At 43.0% G+C, this 17,676-nt stretch overlaps 1 protein-coding gene and 1 long non-coding RNA gene across 3 annotated transcripts in view; one reads left to right on the top strand and one right to left on the bottom strand.

Annotated features, from left to right (window-relative positions):
- Positions 1–1,557: 1,557 nt before the first annotated feature.
- The window catches only part of KCNJ6 (potassium inwardly rectifying channel subfamily J member 6), a 164,598-nt gene continuing 148,479 nt past the window's right edge, over positions 1,558–17,676 (bottom strand). For both annotated transcript variants that reach the window (XM_069785117.1, XM_069785116.1), the window contains one exon: positions 1,558–4,970. In XM_069785117.1, the coding sequence (XP_069641218.1) occupies positions 4,645–4,970 (326 nt within the window). In that variant the 3' untranslated portion in view covers positions 1,558–4,644. The remainder of the gene's footprint in view (positions 4,971–17,676) is intronic.
- LOC138685660 (uncharacterized) overlaps positions 13,363–17,676 on the top strand; it is a 41,686-nt gene continuing 37,372 nt past the window's right edge. Inside the window, exons 1-2 of the long non-coding RNA XR_011325015.1 lie at positions 13,363–13,827; positions 15,595–15,776. This is a non-coding gene — a long non-coding RNA (uncharacterized lncRNA). The remainder of the gene's footprint in view (positions 13,828–15,594; positions 15,777–17,676) is intronic.

The raw sequence follows: 17,676 nt of genomic DNA, 5'->3' as shown, positions 1-17,676 counted from the left end.
AACTCGAGCGAGATAGAAGGACTTGGCTTCCCTCCACCTCCACCTCCCGGCGAGGCCGGTCTGGTGGGTGGTGATCGGAGCACACCAAACCCAGGCCTTGTGGGATTTGCCCTCCTAGGAGAGGCGGCGGCCGGTTGCGTTCGGAAACATCGGCAAAGGCTGTGGTGCCGCACCTCTGCAGGGAGGCTGTCGTAGACCCAGGGAATGAGGAATTTTCCATTCTTCCGCTAAAAACACAAGTATTTAAAGTTTCTTTGGGCCAGCAGGTGAACTCGAGAGCCAGTCACCCCTTGGCATAGGGGCTGGGGCTCTGCCGTTGCTATTACGGCAGAGTTAGTTTCTCGGGAGAAGTGGGATGCAGCTTTGAACCTCCTGAGCTGAAGAGAGCACTGAATCCAGATCTTCCCTCTCCTAAGTAGCCCAATACCATGCAGCTGAGCGAAATGGGAACTTCTGCCCTGTGGCTGAAAAGAGAAGAGGCGTTTCATCCCTGGGTTTGAAAGGCCTGGGTTTCCTCTTCAATTCCAGCAGAGGAACACGGGCAACCCCAGATCTGGGCACCTCCGTGCACTAGGGTTAAATCCAGAGCCTGTCTTGAAGTTAACTTCAAACCATCCGTGAAGCGTTTTCCTCTCGCATTTGCCTGCACCCCGTCCCACCTGGCTCAGCAGCTGCCTGCTGGGGACCCTTCCCTGGCACGTCACCTCCATCCTCCGCCTCGCAAGGGATGCGCAGGGCTCTGGCTCGGGGCTGTGCAATCCTCTCTACCTGCACGCTTGCAGCGAGGCCCTTCGTAGGAGCAGACGTTCGACTTTGGTCACAGAAGTTAAATTTGTTGGGATGGCTCACATCAATGCCAATGACTGGTTTTGTAGGGCAAAGATCTAGATCATTACAGTTATATATTGCTAAGAGAACGTTTGCTTTTTTTTGATGCCTACTTTGAAATAATTTCTGAAATTTATTTTAATGCCAGTAAGATGGTATTTATTGCTAAATAATAAGCCAGAGCTTCAAGTATTTGCTGAAGGTCAAATTCTTGCCCAGTATAAATTCGAGTTTCTCCATTAAAAGCAGTATGTCTGTGTCTGTTAGCAACATCTGAAAGATCTGGTTTGGAAACTTGGGCAGGGGAGAAACAATTAGTGTGTTATTAAAAAAAAATTAGTGTGTTATTAAAAAAAAAAAAAAGAAAAAAAGTGAGAAGGAGCCAGAGAGGACTGTACAACGCTGTGCATGAAGTCTGTGAAGTCTGTACAAAGCATCTCTGTGGCATTTCTCATCATTGGAAGAAGGAATTGAGAGCTGCAGTAGATTACTGAGAGCTCACATTTATCTCTGTAAATTCTTTTGCTCCTGGAAATTGCAAGATACTCTGAGAAAAAGACATCTAATTGTATTAGTGAAGTTTATAGAGATGTAGTGGGTCTTGATTAATTATGTAGTCAATTATATTAAAACGTTGCATTATTCATGTTCTTTAAATGTGATTTGCCAAAAATATTCCCATAGGGCACTGATATTTCATAGTATATTGCTTAGGATTAGGAGATGAAGTTCCCAGGTTAAGTTATTTACTGTTAATGAAAACACCACTCAGTATATACGGCTTGAAAATCCATTGTTAATTAACAGCATTCAATTCTTAATTGTTTTTTTACCAGTTCAGTTGAAATCATTGACACAAAATACATTGTTAAACTGCTTAATCAATCATTGTAGAAAAATAGAGGTGTTTGATAGGGACATTCTAGTACAAAGATTACGTGAAGCTTCCCCGTTGAAAGCTTTGGAGGCTTCTATTTTTTTTTAAGCTTATGTTACAAAAATGAGATTTCATAAACTTTACAGTCCATACTACATTAATACCAAAGACAATAAAATACAGTGGGAGAGAGAGAAAGGAAGAACACACACACCTTAAGCTTTAAGTGCCCTATTCACAAAAATATAGCTTACACATGCGCATGCCCCAGTGGCGGAAAGTCTATTTTTTTGTGCTAAAGGACAAAAAAAAGGTTTAATTAGGGCCCTGAGCTGCTGTTCTAATTAATGCAAACTTTTGTTAAACTGCAGCAATGAATTATAGAGTGGCCCAGTAAATTACAAGAGCAAAAAGCAGGTTTATCCTCAGAGGAATGGTTTGCTTTCAGCTCGCGCACCTTTCGCTAGGACTGACACGCATGGGCGGCTCGTCGCTACTGATGCTGCGCTCCCCCCGGCTCCTCTGCTAGAAGGCTCCTGTCTTCTAGTGGAGCTGTGGAGCCACCCTTCCTTCAAAATGCTCGGTACCTCTCACCGGTAACCTTACTGGCGGGCTGGGCTGGATGAACTGGAGCACTTGGCAGCTGCTGGTGCTGGGGCAGAACAAACTTTGAAAGGTCTGTAGCAAAATGAGTGTTATTTCACAAAAATTCAGTGTAAGTAACCTTTACTGAGTTGGCAGAATCAGCCATGCCAGGTGGAGGGAACAAAAATCCATATTCTGCACCATTCCTTACACCATGCTGCTTTGTAAAAGCCTTTTAGGGCAAATGTTCAGAGCTGAAACAAAAAACTCTTTCCATCCAGCCTGATCTGCCAGTACCTGGTATGCAACCCTTTCCCCACACCCTATGCTGCCCGCCTCAGCGTGAAGCACAGCTTGAGGACCTGCAGAAACCCCTGCTGATTAGCCACAGTCCGTGAAAATTAACAAGGGGCAGTTGTTTCAGCAAAAAAAAAAAAGGAAAATAGATGTGAATTTAACGTGAAAGCTATATCACAGTGCAAAATTTCCACCTGCCCACTGAGTTTCTCCTGAGGTTATTTTTTTTCTCTTCTATTTTAACGTAAATGTTTCTGTACAAAAATGCTTCAGATTCTCTTCAGTGTATTCTTTCTTTCCGGAGTAGGCAGGTATAAAAAAAATGAAATTAAGGCTGCAGCTTCTTCTCCTTTGCTGACAGAAATGCTGTTCTCGACGGGCCTGAGTGAAAGCCCACCGAAAGCATTGCTTTTTTCAACAGGTAGTATTTTATGCACGCAGGGCCTGGCTGAGCGGTCCTTAGCACTGGGCAATGCCGCACGGTGTGAGCAGCCCCCGACGGAGCGTGTCCGTGGAGCTGTGACCGTACACATCAGCTCCCCTACTCGCGTGAGTGTTGCCGTGTAAGCTATGCAAATTATCACCGCCCCATTTATTTTAAAGTTGTCAAGTCGGAATGTACAAGATTTACACGGATTTACAACAGCCAAGGAGCTAACCCAAGGTGGAGAAAGTCGTTAGGGAACCAGTCTCCTGAGCACGGGTGGCAGGAGCTGTGTGTTTGGCTGAGAAACCCTGCTGAAGCATATACCCAGGGATGTTGCACCCTCCGTGACTCTGCCGGACCGGCCAAGCACCGGCGCTGTCAACAGATGAATTTCATTGATTATGGCTTCAGATGAAATTCAGCTGTTTCTCTCCCAGCTGAGTAGCTAAAAACCTACTTGCTAAGGTGCAACGTTGGGTTTTCAATGGCTTGTGCTGTTTGTGTAGCAAACTACTCCGCTGAAATCCTGTGGTTCGGGTGGGGAGAAGGGAGAAGTTTCCCTAGATATTGCACATAAAGGATAATACCTCCACATGAAACATGCTTGCTATATTAAGAGTATACAGGAAATTCTGGCTTGCCATGAGTTTGCCACAGCCTAAATTTTAGGTTGAACTGCCAAAAAAAGAACCAGGAACAGTTTGCCTTATTTGTAAACATTTTCACAGTATATCAGTAATTATGTTACAGTTTCTCTACTCTGCCCTCTCCCAGACTTATGGCTTTTTAGAGTCAGTGAAACGATCTGTTTGGCAAACAGTGAGGTACTCTAAATAGCTGCCAGTCTGGTACACTGAAGAAAATGTCATGCACTAGAAGAGCCATAGATATAGGGGAGGAAAAAAAATCAATATTACACTCCAAATATTTGAAGAGAAATGCCTACTCGATGGGTAGTTAGTTTTTGCATCCCAATATTTCTAGAACTCTGTTTCTAAACCTACATTAATTACACATCTATGTACATTATTTAGAAGTTCTTTACTACAGTACTTTTGTACATGCGGTGTTTATTACTAAATGTAAAGAGAAAGTAATTACATAAGGCATATGTACAGTATTGTGTTGGATTGGAGATCCCTCTGCTCACCTTCGTCTTAAAGCTGCAAGGCCCATTTCATAGAGGCCTGTCACTCCATTTGTGAAACTCCCCTGAAATACATCAAAACTGGAGCCAAGGCCCATTACTTTGATGAGCATTAGTTAGTCTTCCTTTTAAATCCCTTGTATATATTCCCACTGCTTTGGGTTTTTTTTGTTGTTGTTGATGTGAATAAACCTGGAGGTCTGAACTCAGAGAGGTGCTGAGGAAGCCAGCAGTCATTACTAGGGCAGGGATCGAGATTCCACCATCGATAATGGGTATTGCAGCTCTAACTCACGCCTTTGCTTAGTCTGTGAATCTCTTGAGTTTAAATTGGGCAGGTAGGTATTTCGCATCTTAAGTATTTATTTTCCTGGAATTAAGAATAACGAGGAAGAAAAAAAAAAAAGCATGTTGGAGAAAGAAAAGGGGAGCAAAGAGGGAGAAGATAAAGGAGGTGGTGTGGCCCTTATGCCTCCGGTGGTTCTACACTTTGGACTCATTCTCCAAGTTGGCCACATCACCGTTTCTTTCATTTTGGTCGTCTTGATTCTTTTCTTCCTCTTCAGTTTCCAGCTCAGCATGCTGGTCCAGCTTGCTGGAAACAGACCACGTCAGGGGCAGTTCTGCTCGGCTGGCCATCTCTGCCAGCTCTTTGGCACTGTAAACTGGTGTGTTGGTCTCATACGTTTCATGAAAACTGTTGTAGTCAACTTCATAAAATCCATCCTCCAGAGTGAGGACAGGGGTGAAACGGTAACCCCACAGGATCTCACTCGTAATGTATGAACTTCGAGCTTGGCAGGTCATTCCTGTAACAGAGAAGGAAGAAGTGCTGTAATAAAGACCCACTGCTTTCCCAGATCCTTAATTATTTTTTCATATAGGCAGAGAAGTGTATGTAAAAAGGCACATGCCAGAAAAGAATTAGGTTTGACATCATATGAGGTTGAGCTTAGAAGGCAATTTTACAGTGTGTAACCTATTTGACGCCCTTTCCTTCTGTGTGTACATAGTAATAAGTGGTGAGTCTGTGAGCAAAGATTAACATTTCTTTATTAAATGCAGTTCTTTTTCCTGTATTTCATCAACGAGTCACTCACCCGCTGATGAGTTTCAGATGGCTTATTGAGAGCATATGTGACTTGCACCATGCCATCCTTTCATTCCCTGGCATGTAATGAACCCACGCTGCCATGTTCAGCACTTGCCCAGGCTAACTGAGGAACTCATACAGAAGTTTTTCTCAGCTGGAGCCAGCCCCTGAGCCTGTGATCCATGGGTTGACTTGGTTCCCCTAAAGGTTGGAGCTGCCTTTTAGTTACACTGCTTGGAGGTTTGGGCTGGTGGCCAATGCACGAACATCAGCAAAACTCCTGACGGACATTGTGATAGTGTGTGGTGTCAAATTCAGGTAACTGGAACTAACTTCATTGTTACCTTCCCTTCACAGCTCTGCTGAACCTCACTCTGGGAGCTGCTATAGGCCAAAAAAATCCGTAAGATACTATATTTTGTTAAGAGGCATGGAGAGAGGCAGCTGTTCCAAGCTGAAAGTGTAGTCCAGAGTATCCTCCGGGTGAAGAAACACCTGGCCGCAGCAGGGACTTGTGACTTAGAGAACCTGCTCCATCTCAGACAAACAACTCAGGGAAACGCTACGATAAAATATTAATGCTCACTAGTGGAAGGGGAAACCCAGCTGACCAGGAAAAGGGTCAGAAGAAGTGAATTTAAGAGGCAAAAACTGTGCTGCCAACAAAATGGGAGTACATGGAGAGAATGTGATGGTTTTCCTTTAATTATTTGCACATTATTAACTATGTATTACTAAGCAGACATCAGCCAAGCAGTATACGTCAGATACTTAATAAGTAATGATACATAACCCCTGGACAAGCCTGCCACACATCAGTTATTTAGAAGGTAATCATAATCAATTAAAATTGTTTAATTTTGGGGGCACAAATGGCAGCCTGTAGAAATACACATCATTTCTCTACGCTGCTAGCTTCATATAAAGGCACATGGAGAGTCTCAGGAAGAGCAAACATTGGCAGTTTAATGTCTCCAATCTTCTTCAGGGCTGTGCAAACTGCTTTAGATAATTCTGCCCTCATTCTCTCGAGCCTCCTCTCCAAGCTCAGATAACTTGCTTCCAATGGGTGAAAACTGCTATTTCTTGATACTCTATCTTTTTCACGATAACATTATGTTTAGAAAGACATTTACCAGCTGTTACCGCACTGTGATACTTCAGCGGTTCTCCATCAATTCCCTCCTCTTCCCGCAGCACCTCAGACCCTGCGGAGGGGTGACTGTCACACAAAGCTTTAGCATGAAAACTGCTGCACCGTACCTACCTGCTACAGCCAGGCAGAAAGGCGACCGTACTTCTACTGTGCTTACTGATCTTAATTTCTCTTTCCTTTTACCTGACAGAAATCAACAAGCCTTCATTTTTCTCAGTTTTGCAGAGCAAGACATGTTTGCGTTTCAGTTCTCAAGTAATGCACAAATGGTAACATAAAGATCTTACCATTTTTCTGTTCATTTCACAGGTGGGAAGGGCTGAAGGACACAAAATCATCTCTTGTGAGATTTCCTGTGTGATTTTTAGTCTAAAGGAGATCTTCTTTCTCACAAAATGACAGAGGGAGATGAACTCGGCAGCTCACAGAGCCCTATACATATGAGAAACGCACTAGCTGTGCAGCAGCTTCCCCAAAGGGTCGTTTGGGTTTTTTTGCGGTGCTCTTCTGGGCAGACCCAGAAGCGTGGGTGCAGTACTCGGTAGGGTCTCCTTGCCCCCGGGAGGGAGGCATCAGCAGGCTGGGGGGGCAGAGAGGGCTGGCAGTGACCAGTGCTGGTCGCGATGTCTGCCCTGCTGTCTCGGGCATCCCTCTGGGCTGGTCTCCTACCAGCATCTTTGCGGCTGCTTGGTGGTGGTCCGAGACCAGTGACCCCCCCGGATGGGTTTCCCCAAAGGAGTATGCTGTTCCTAAGACTCATGTGTTTCTAATCCCTTTCTCTGCTGCTGAAATTTAACTTCAAATTGAGTGGGAAATTTGGAGTTTTCATTAGAAGGGCAATGAGATTAAATAAAGAAAAAAAAATTGAAGTCCCTCTGAAACAGTGTTACATTCCTGTGCTCAGACCAAGTACTCAGTGATCCTGCTGCTTTGGTTGGAAAAATTCATTTCACTGGTGGGAAAGAGGGGGGCAATTTTCTGCAGAAGTCAAGAAGATTAATTGAATTACATTAGAGTTACAGCTCATTGAAAACAAACACTCGTGAAATTTTGACCTGTCTTAATTTTTAATTTAGTCTCCCATTTAGCAGTGATTAAATACCTGGGTTTTTTCCACAGCTAGACAAAATACTTTCAGAGCTAGCATGAAAGAGTTAGGATTTTTCAAGCAAGTCAAGTTGAAATCAAGAAAAAGACTTTATCTAGTGAGGGACGTGTGTATGAGAAAGACCTTACAATGCTCTCTAAAGGTTTGAGAAAGCTAATACAGAAAAAATTTGTAAGTGGATCACAGGGATTCCAGATTAAAATGTGGCACAGTTGTGGAGACCCTTGAAGTGATTGCCAGTGCGCCTGCGTGGTTCTGGAAGCAGAACAGAGAGATTTCTGCAGTTCTGCATGGTGTGTCTTTACCAGCCTCTGCCTGTGCTGGTTCAGAGGTCCTTCAGCTCCACAGTCAGCAGAGCTTCTGGACCGTCTTTTCTGCGCTTAAGCCCTTATCATATATTATGGTCTAATTGACACATGTCTCGTTATACTCCATGTTTTTAATTGTCCTGTAAAAGGAAGTGTGACTTTTATTATTTGCTGTAATTTCTGAGCATGCTCTTGGATGACGAGGAAGGGTGCATCTTGAATGAGGGCGTTTTAGACTTTAGGTTTCCAAGTGTTGCGTGATTTATTCAGTAATTGCGTGGTTTACATGTAGCCATAGATCTGTTGCACAATGGCTTTAAAAATGATTGTGGTTTGACATTTTGACTAGTGTCTCATTTTAATTGGATCCCTTCTGGGTCGATGAGAGCTAGGGAGCCTTTGGAGATACTTAGCTCAGCATTAATTGGGCTTTTTCAAAATAAGCCGGGAAATTGAGAGACCCAAATAATTCATTCTAAATTAATTAACACTATAACTGGAAGGAACGGCCTATTTGAGATGGAGTGTCGGAGCCCAAAGAAACCTCGAGGCGGGACTCTCAGGCCCTGCTGTGACGGACATGGAGTGAAGCCGGGGCAGCGGATGGTAGCGGAGGAGCATTCCCGCTGGGATGGGCAGCCGCTTGCCCCTGCACGTCCCGTGCGGCGGCTCTGCAGCTCCCAGCACCATCTGTCCCTGCTGCCCGGCACGCGGGGACGGCAGCGGCAGGATTAGGTTGCAGTGGGCTGGTTGCTTGCACCTGTTCACCTCGCCGCATACTGTATTTTAAATACTCCGTGAGCTGATGAGACCTCTGATGGTCGCCCTTAACTGCTGTCTCACTCCCTTAAACTCGAAGCATTTTTAATGAGTGGTAATGAGCCTTTGTATATGTTACAGCTTTCTGTTAGGTCTTAATGGCAGTGTTTCGGTCTGTTTGTTTTATGTTTGTACAGGCTAGGGAATCATGACCGAGTGTTGTGCAAATACTTGATTGCTGGACCAAGTTACTTAAGTTGTAAAATTAATTGCCATCTTACCTCATTGTGAGGTTTTTTTATTATGTTTAATTTTCAGTTAGAGCTTTGTGGACTGTAACCAGCATCATAAGATTTACCACTTCTTTGTGAAAGACACACACCACGGTGGACACTGTGCCTATCGCTCCCCTGTCCCCGTTCCTGGGGCAGAACTATGGAAGGCGAGTTGCAAGCTGAATTTTGGTCCTTGTTATATCAGGGGAGGCAAACTAAATTATGGGGATTGGGTGAAGGAGACCTTTTTTGAGACAGCCAAGCTAACATGGCAACATTTTTATTGTTTTGTTTTCAAATGGGAACAAAAAAGGTCCTGCTGACAGTGCTGGGATTAGCTCCATGTATCTGAAATCAGCAATTAGTTACTACTTTGGATAGTCTCGTTAACATACAACCAGTGTAATTAAAACTTATTTATCCTCTAAATGCTTATTATTCCTGTTCAACAGGTGAGGATCTGAACTGCACAGAGATTTTGGGTAATACTGCAGAGTTAAGAGTAGCTCATGAGCGGGAGCTGGCCTGCTAAGCCACTTTCTGTCTGCATTGAATATGTCACGCAGCTGGGCTCCTGCGGCCAGGTACCTGTGCTGGGGTGGGGATGCTGTAGGGGGCTTGGTCACATCTGTGACACTATGTCCTGTTTGCTTCAACAAGGAGATGGGACCACGCTCTGGTTCCTGATAACCTGTGGGCTGTTCCTCTCTGAGCACAGGCTGCAGCGGCTCCCTCTGCCTGACTGGGAGCGTGGACACTATTTCAGTGTACCCCATCAGCAATTTTCCTTGCAGCTAGAATGAAAGGTTTTATCAAGCTTAATGTTTGCACCATGCAGTCTAAGAAAATGACAGAATAATTCCCCTAAGCTGTTGCTGATATGCGGGTAAGGTTACAACCCCACCTTTGACTGATTAGAATTAATAACAAAGTTGATGCCACCTCCAGATTCATTACTCTTGAAAAGTCGCCCTGTGCAGTTATTCTGAGGTTACAGTTTGTTCATGCTGTCTACTGCTATTTAGACTTATGCTTTGCACTGTCTTACAGTGCTACAAGGGTTTGGTGTGGTGACCCAGCATGACTTGATGCATTTCCTCACAGTGCACTTAATTTAAGATTTCATGGTAGCTTACACAATAATACATTGTGTCATGCACTCTTACCATATATTATTTCACTTTGTGATGGGAGCCATCAAAAATAAAATGCTATTAAAAAGTCAGGGGAAAAAGGGTACTTCAGAATCACAGAATCAAATACATGTTTGGGCCGAAATACAGTGATTTTCAGCTCCAGGTCAGCCTACTGCAGATTACACACAGACACAGCCTCATTCAGCTTTTGTTTTACTTGAGGTGGTCTTTATTACAGCAGGACTTTTTATTTTTGAAGTCCGCTCTTGTGATAAAAAAAGGACTCTAAATGAAATGAAGGGGGCAAGAATTATGGCCCATTATTGGCTGCATCTTTTGGCTGACAGCCACAATGTCAAGCCGATTTTGAGGTTCAGTGATTTCCTGCTGGCATTTAGCAGAACGAGGCAGACTTTCTGCTGCACAAAATTGAATGGGATTTCCTATAAGTATGACCCATTTTCAACCATTGCATGGGAAGTTTGCTTCACAGTTCAGCCTGGAGTAAGACCTCAGCGGCAGAGGACTCAGATGTGCACAGAAAAGAGTGGTGGTCTCATTTCTGGGGTGAGTGGAGTTTCACTCATGTACAGGAGTACAGAATATGGTCTGGGGTCTCCAGCTGGGAGCTGAGACTTCCACGTGCGTTATATTGCTTTCACCCTGTCCTTATTCATAACATCCTTTGCTGAGGTATCACTGTAGAGGTTTTGATCTACTTTGTCAAAAGGTTCATTTGTATTGTAAGAACCTTTTAAGAACAAAACCAAACATGTAGGAAATTCTCACCCCTTGAGATTAATTCCTACAGCCTCTGTGTCAGTGTTCAAGATGAAACTATTTTGCTGTAGGAATTACGAAGAAGGAGGAGTTGCTGACCCATAGCATTAAAGCTGACTTTTGCACCTTGCTTGGGGCAAGGGTGTGAAGATGGGGGGATTTTACTTAAACACTGTGATAATGGCACTAATGTTGAGGTAATTAGATGAATGTGCAGCAAGTGTCTGAAACTTCAGTATGGTGCTCAAAAAACCTACAGTGACTTCCTGGGTTTGTATCTGAGCATTGCTCCTGTGTTCGTTAAGTATCACCAAGCAGCGTGCTACAAGGCAGAGAGATGGTCTCTGCCTGGATGACCTTTTGGTCTCAAAGATATTTGGTGCAAGATTTGTCACTCTGCTATTTTTAGATGTTAAGGAGAATGAGAATGCAATGTGTGCTATTAAAAACAAGCAAAAGGCTAGGAGTCAGGAACTCCTGATTGATACCTTGGTTCTCCTGCAGATATCGTGTGGGCTTTGGCAAATTATCTAGTTTTGCTGGGTCTGTTTTATTGGGGTGCCACAAGGGATATGCTGAGATTTAAAGGCAGTAGATGTGCTTGCAGTATATTCTCTTCCTCATCTAGACTTCCCCTGTCAAATTTGTACAAAGCAATTCTCCCTGGTGTGAAAAAGATTGCCTCAAAAAAGAACAGAGATTTAGAATAAAATTTTCATAGTGACACCAAGTTATTGTGAGAAACATTCCATATTAATTAATTTGTTATCTTTAATCAGACTAAAAAAAAAGAAAAAAAGAAAAAAGTCATGTTGTACCCTGAATTCACCACTTTCTGCAAAGCCCAAAGCATCAGTGGTCATTGCTGGAAAATGTTGCAAATACCACACTGTGGTAAGACATTTTCCCCTTCTTTTTGTATTTGTGTACATCTGAGAAGAAATCAGTGGTTTTTTCAATTTTGAGTAAAAATAATTAAATATACATAACCTCCCATTCAGCACTAGCAATGGGAAATTCCCAGGGGTTCTGATAACTTGATTCAGAACACACCTGGGAATTGGATGCTTATCTCATCCTCAGCAATGTCTAAAGCTCTTGAAAGGAGTGAAAACTGGAAGGGTGCCAGTGACCATTTCAATGTATCTGTGTTTCAGCATGCCTGGGAATCTGTGCACGACATCCTCGTGTTGTGGGTTGTGAATAGTGTGCGTGTCTCCTCCACGTCCCAACTACATCGCAGCATGGCTGCTCCTGGCTCTGGTGCAGTGACTGGAGAGAGGAGCGGGTGTGTGACTGGGAGAGGAAGGGACACGGGACAGATGTTTTCTCCTGTAAGAATATAAGGAATTAACTTTCACTGGCTTTTTTTGTTTGTTTTCTTTTTCCTTTTCTAAAGTTAAAATTGGTGCTTTTTTTTCTGTATATGAATCGAGTAATTTGGTATTTCTATTTTCACAATTCTTTCTTAATCAGACCAAGAAGCTGATCACTATATTTGAAATTTTATGGCTTTGTCCTAATGCTATCTGTGAACTCTGATCAAAGAGGTCTGTAGTAGCTGCCGTCTGTCTCACAGCTGATGACGGGACCAGGTACAAGCTCCACATCAGAAAATGCAAGTTGCCATGGGGTGGGCTGGCGCAGCTGGCCTGACCACCAACAATAGTAACAAAATCACATCCCCTGTGGGAGAAGGTGTATATTATTAGGTCATGTTTGCACAAAAGGTGAATATGCATAGGAAATTGAGCTGGTAAGAAGCCATAATTTCAAGTCAGTGGGACTTTCTGACACTCCAAAATCTATTTCTTTCTAAACAAGATGAAAACAAACAATATAAAAAAATGGAATTGATATTCAGTTAAATACTAAACAAAGTCTAACTTGGATCAGTCAAAGCATTCTGTTTTCATTCTGACTTCTTCAATTGTGATATATTGTATAATGCAGCATCTAAATTAGAAAAAGATGGCCATGTTTTAGTTTTTTTCAAAATATTAAAAAAAAGCACATTCCTCCCCCCTGCAGTAGAAGATTTCAATGCCAGTAAAGTTATATATTCCAATGGAAAAATGCTGAGTTAGAAATGTCTGATATACCTGGATAATATTTCTCCTATCAGGAATTAAATATACCTCACTGACTATTTTGTGTCTAATTTCTTACCTTCTAACTGCATGTAGCTTAGTCTGAGAAATGGCATGCATAAGGCAGAAAAGATTGTCTGATTCAATCTCAGATGTGCTGCCACTTTTAGCTAACAGTACCATATACATTCTCAATAAACAGCTTCTCAAAGAGACGGTACAATTACTATTCAGCCAATGTTTAACCTTCATTTAGCCTTATATTGAGGCCATGCCCAGCAGATCAAGCTGCCTGATGTTTATGAATTTTAATCATTTTTTCAGCTGTGCTTTTTCAAATGGATGATGATTACATTTTTTCTGCCTAAATCTGTGAAATTTAATATATCAAATAACACAGTGTCTGACCAGAGAGAGAAGCTTGTTTCAGAATTGGCACTGGGAGTCCTTGGAAACGGGAGACTCAATTCAGCGGAGCTGGAACATGAAGTACCAGGATTTTGTACCCTGCTCTGTGTTTGACTGTTAGGATACATTTATAGATTCAGTGGTTTCTGAGACATCGAATCAGCACCACTGAAGTGCTATATTTCTCCTAGCAGGTACCCACCACAGGAGGATATAGGGGAATTTTGTTTAAAAGAAGCTGCAGCACACAGTTATATCTACGGTGGCTCTGCTTTCAAAATGCAAAGTGCTGAGTAAGCAGAAGAGCTGTCCTGGCCTTTTAAAAATACATTGCTATTAATCCACGGGCTTCCTCCTGAATTCTGGCCTGCAGATGGGATGCTCTGTCCTGGCGCAGTGTGCAGGCAGCCTGCTCTACGATTCCCTGACAAACAGCCGGGAGCCGGCAGCAGAGGCACCGGGCTCCAGCTGAGCCGCCTGCCGATGCCTCACCAGAGAAGGATCCTGGCAGGATTTTTCGCTAAGCAGTGCAACCTGACCCACCAGAGCGGAGGTACATCATGGAGCAGAGAGGATCTGAGGTGGCAGGGGGTGTGGAGAAGACCCCTGGTGGTATATTACCTGCAGGCTAATAGTCCTGTTTATGGTTTTGGACCTCTGCAGCTGTCTTGTTAGGTTGCTTCCATAACAGAGAGGATGATCAGCCAGCAAGAAGCACAGCCGTTGCATGAGTTCCTGTTGGCTCTGTGTTTCTCTTCCAAAGTCACAAGCAACATCTTTAATTCTTATACCAGAGAACCTCAGAAAATACATAGTTCACACAAATATTCCGGTTTAGTTACCTTGGCATTTGAAAGCACTTTGGGCTTAGTCTGTTTTATGGTCTCTCTCCAGTCACTAGATTCACTGCTGTTGGGGAAAAACATCTCATAGAAGCACCAGGAGAGGAGAGGATGCGGGATGCCCAGCCACACACTGGTGTGCAGTGATGCTGTGCTACAGCTGGCTTCCTGCAGCATGATCTCAGGCCGAGAGGAGCTAAAGGGACTCCCTTTTCCTCCAGGGGCTCTGAGTCCCCTGCCCTTTCCCTCTCCTTTTATGAAGAGGTGGAGGGCCACAGGGAAATCTAGTTTTGCATAAAAGAAGGGTGAACAAGGAGCTGCCTGAGTTGCTGCATTGCTCATCTTGGGGAAAAGGGCAGTAGAACAGCTCCTGTTCTTCCCTGTTCTGCATAAACCCAGAGATCAGCACCTCAGAAGCAGGTTTCTCTCTCTCCACTCCTTGCTGGGGAGGCAGAAGATGGGAATGGGGTAGATATAAATTCCAGGCAGGAAATGAAGATGAGAAAAACACATCCTCTAACACTTCTAAACTTCACAGTTTGATAAAACCGTATGTCTTTCTGAAAACTCCAGTTTTGATGTGCAGTTTGGATGGGAACTGCTGCTTCTCCAAAATGTTCAGGCTAACATTGCAAGAAGCAATTGTTCTGATGCACCTGCAGCAAGCTTCCCAGGGCAATGCCCATGGATGACATTAGTAGAGCTGGATGCTCTGCAGGTTGCCTGCTCAACTGCTGTGAATATAGACCCTAAATGCATTTGGTCTTGGAAAGGGGTAGACGCATTGTTTATGTGAAAACTCTTCTAAGATGGCATCCTTTAAGATGCATACCCAGAGAGCCAATCTTTTGTGGAAATATAGCTGACTGCTATATTGGCTCTATGCTACCTAATGCATAGCATATGCAACCTTCTTGAGGAACGTGGATTTAGCACACAGTGGTAACTGGGACCGAGGCTAGAACAAGGCATGTTTGGGCATTGCTGCAATGCCACATTAACATTAATACCAAGGGATGGCTGGGAGAAAAACCCCTTTAGCTGGAATGCTGCTTGCTGTGAAAGAAGCATTATCTGTAACAGCTTGTACCTGCTGCACACTTGTGCTGTCATGACTGTGAGATAAACTTTTAATTAAAATAGATGTGTGATCTATTTCACCTCTTGCTGTGCAGACTTCTTAAACGTGTAATTTGAGTCTGCATGTTTAGATGGCTTTTGTTTCTCTTCTTAAAATGCTGCTTACAAAAAGAACAGAACATCCAAGGTTTGCTCTATCCTGAACTTCGCTGACTTAGAGATTTTAATAAAAATGTCACATTTTACTGTGGAAATGTTTGTGAACCCAGGATTAAAGACAAAACAGTGTGAACACGCAGCTTGGCATGCTTTAAAATTCAGGAAATAAGGAAGATCACTAGCTTTTTGACAACAAAATCTGTGAATCACCCACAAAGTATTCTGGTGGTTGTTTCTAGGTTTGTGGCTAATGGCATTGCTGAAGCTTGGTTTAGCTGTTGTGAAATCGGAGGAGGAGATGAAAGAGACTTCGGGATAAAGCACTTGTTTCTGCCAGGCAGCTGTTGGTGAGAAGTGATGTTTGGAAATGCAACACAAATAAAGAGAAATTCTATTCTATCCAAAATCACTTGGATTTTTGGTAAGCAACAAAACATTTCAGTGGGGTTGCCTGAGCAGTTTTGTAACGGTGCATCCTTTTAGGTGGGCTGGAAAACAAGCTAAATGTGGGTAGGTGGTACTTGCTTTTAGAAGAGACAACTTGAAGAAATCAGTTTTTCTAAAGATATCTTAGTTTCAGAGATTGTTTTTGATTTATATTTCACCCGAAAGAGTACCAAGAGGACTGGTGTAGAGGTGCTTCATGGTTTTCAGAAGAAAGCTCTAAATCCTGATGGCATCACTGAAACCGTCATAGCTGCCATTTGAGAAGGCCAGCTACTATCACACGTCAGCCTACAAAAAGCAGCTGGGCATGGGGATGTGTGAGAACTGGATCGGTCCAGCTCCGTAGCACTGGCTAATAACAGCACAGCTGCTTTCTGGTTCTTCAACCAAGCAAACGAGCAACAGGCCCTTTCTCTGGGCATTTTGGATGAAGCTCAGCTCCTTGAAGGTGTTGTCCTTTGGTGATGGTGGTTGGACCTGGGCTTAATTCAGCTGGCAGCTCTTCCTCTCCTCTCACTGGTGGCTTAAGCATGGACCTGCCTCTAGCCCTGTTGCTGTTCCTATGACCTGTTGGCAGTATAGCCCTTGGCAGGTGGAGAAATTTTGCTCAGATTCTTTGAAGCATGTCCCCGGTTTTATAAGTCTTCAGTGTAAGAGCCGAAAGGGCTCAGCGCTGCAGTCCTGTCTGAAGGACCCCCCCACTGTGCATGGCCCAGAGCTAACTTACCTGCTCTGGGAGGAGGAGGAGGAATATCTGGGCTAGTTTTGTTAGTATTTCAAACGATGGGTTTGGATAGTAGACCTTATACCCTTTCATTTTCTTAACGGGCGAGAGTTTAAGCAACCAGTCATGTGTTCATGCTATTATTTAGTGTGATTGGTCAACTCCTTAACAAAAACCTTTCTAAGGGAAACCGTTAAACACACTAAGTTTAAAAATTCATCTGTCATAACAATAATCTTTAATTAAAATTTAAATTAGGATTATTGATTCAGCTATTGTTATCTTTATCGTAACAAAAGAATCAGCCAATTCCAGACTTCATGCAGCTCTGATTTTTGATGAACTTTTGCAGGCCTTCTAGCAGTTATGCAAAGAAAATCATCTGCGCTGTTAAAATCCTCCCACTGAACAGCAAGTGGGTTTTGATTTTTTTTCTTTTTTTTTCAGTTTATAGGATGAGACTTATTAAGTTGATGCTTTCAGGTTAATAATATTGGCTATCTGTCAACGTTACCAGCACATTTTTGAAATGCAGGACTGAGCAAAAACTGGCTGCCTCAGGGAATGAGATGCAAAATCTTTCACTTCTGAAACACTATTTAATATTCAAGTTATGTCAAAATTTGTATCCACATTTTAGCTGCTTGGCATCCTGTCTGATAATAGGTGCTATTAATATACCTGCTAGTAGATCAATGACCATTTCAGAAAAATTAATACTTCACTTGGTTTTAATTGACTTTGGTTTTATTTGAGGTGGTGAGGAAGAAGCTGATTCTGATCTTTAATTACTGCCTAGCATTTAGCAATGAGTCCAGTAAAGGAGAATAGCAGCAGTAGAGTTGGGATTTTAGGAAAGCTTCAGTACTGCTCTCCTGATATTTCTATTCTGGGAAAAAATAGGAACAACACATTTCAAGCTCTAGCCTTTTCAATGTAGCACTTTCCTTAATGCCTGAATTCATTTAAAAGGAAAAAAAAAAGAAGCAAAAAACTAGCAAAAGGCTATTTTCCTCTATTCCTTGTTCATGTGTTGTAAATATTTAAAGTAACTGTTTCTGGGAGGAGCATAGACAAATCAATCCATGAGAATATGTGTCTGATTTTGCCACGAACATTTCCAACTTGTGATGGAGCAAAGAAATTCTGA

Source organism: Haliaeetus albicilla, chromosome 6 (assembly GCF_947461875.1).
Source record: "Haliaeetus albicilla chromosome 6, bHalAlb1.1, whole genome shotgun sequence".
In the NCBI taxonomy this organism is placed as follows: Eukaryota; Metazoa; Chordata; class Aves; order Accipitriformes; family Accipitridae; genus Haliaeetus; species Haliaeetus albicilla.
Note: the sequence above shows the minus strand (reverse complement) of the source record. Positions and strands in the feature narration are given on the sequence as shown.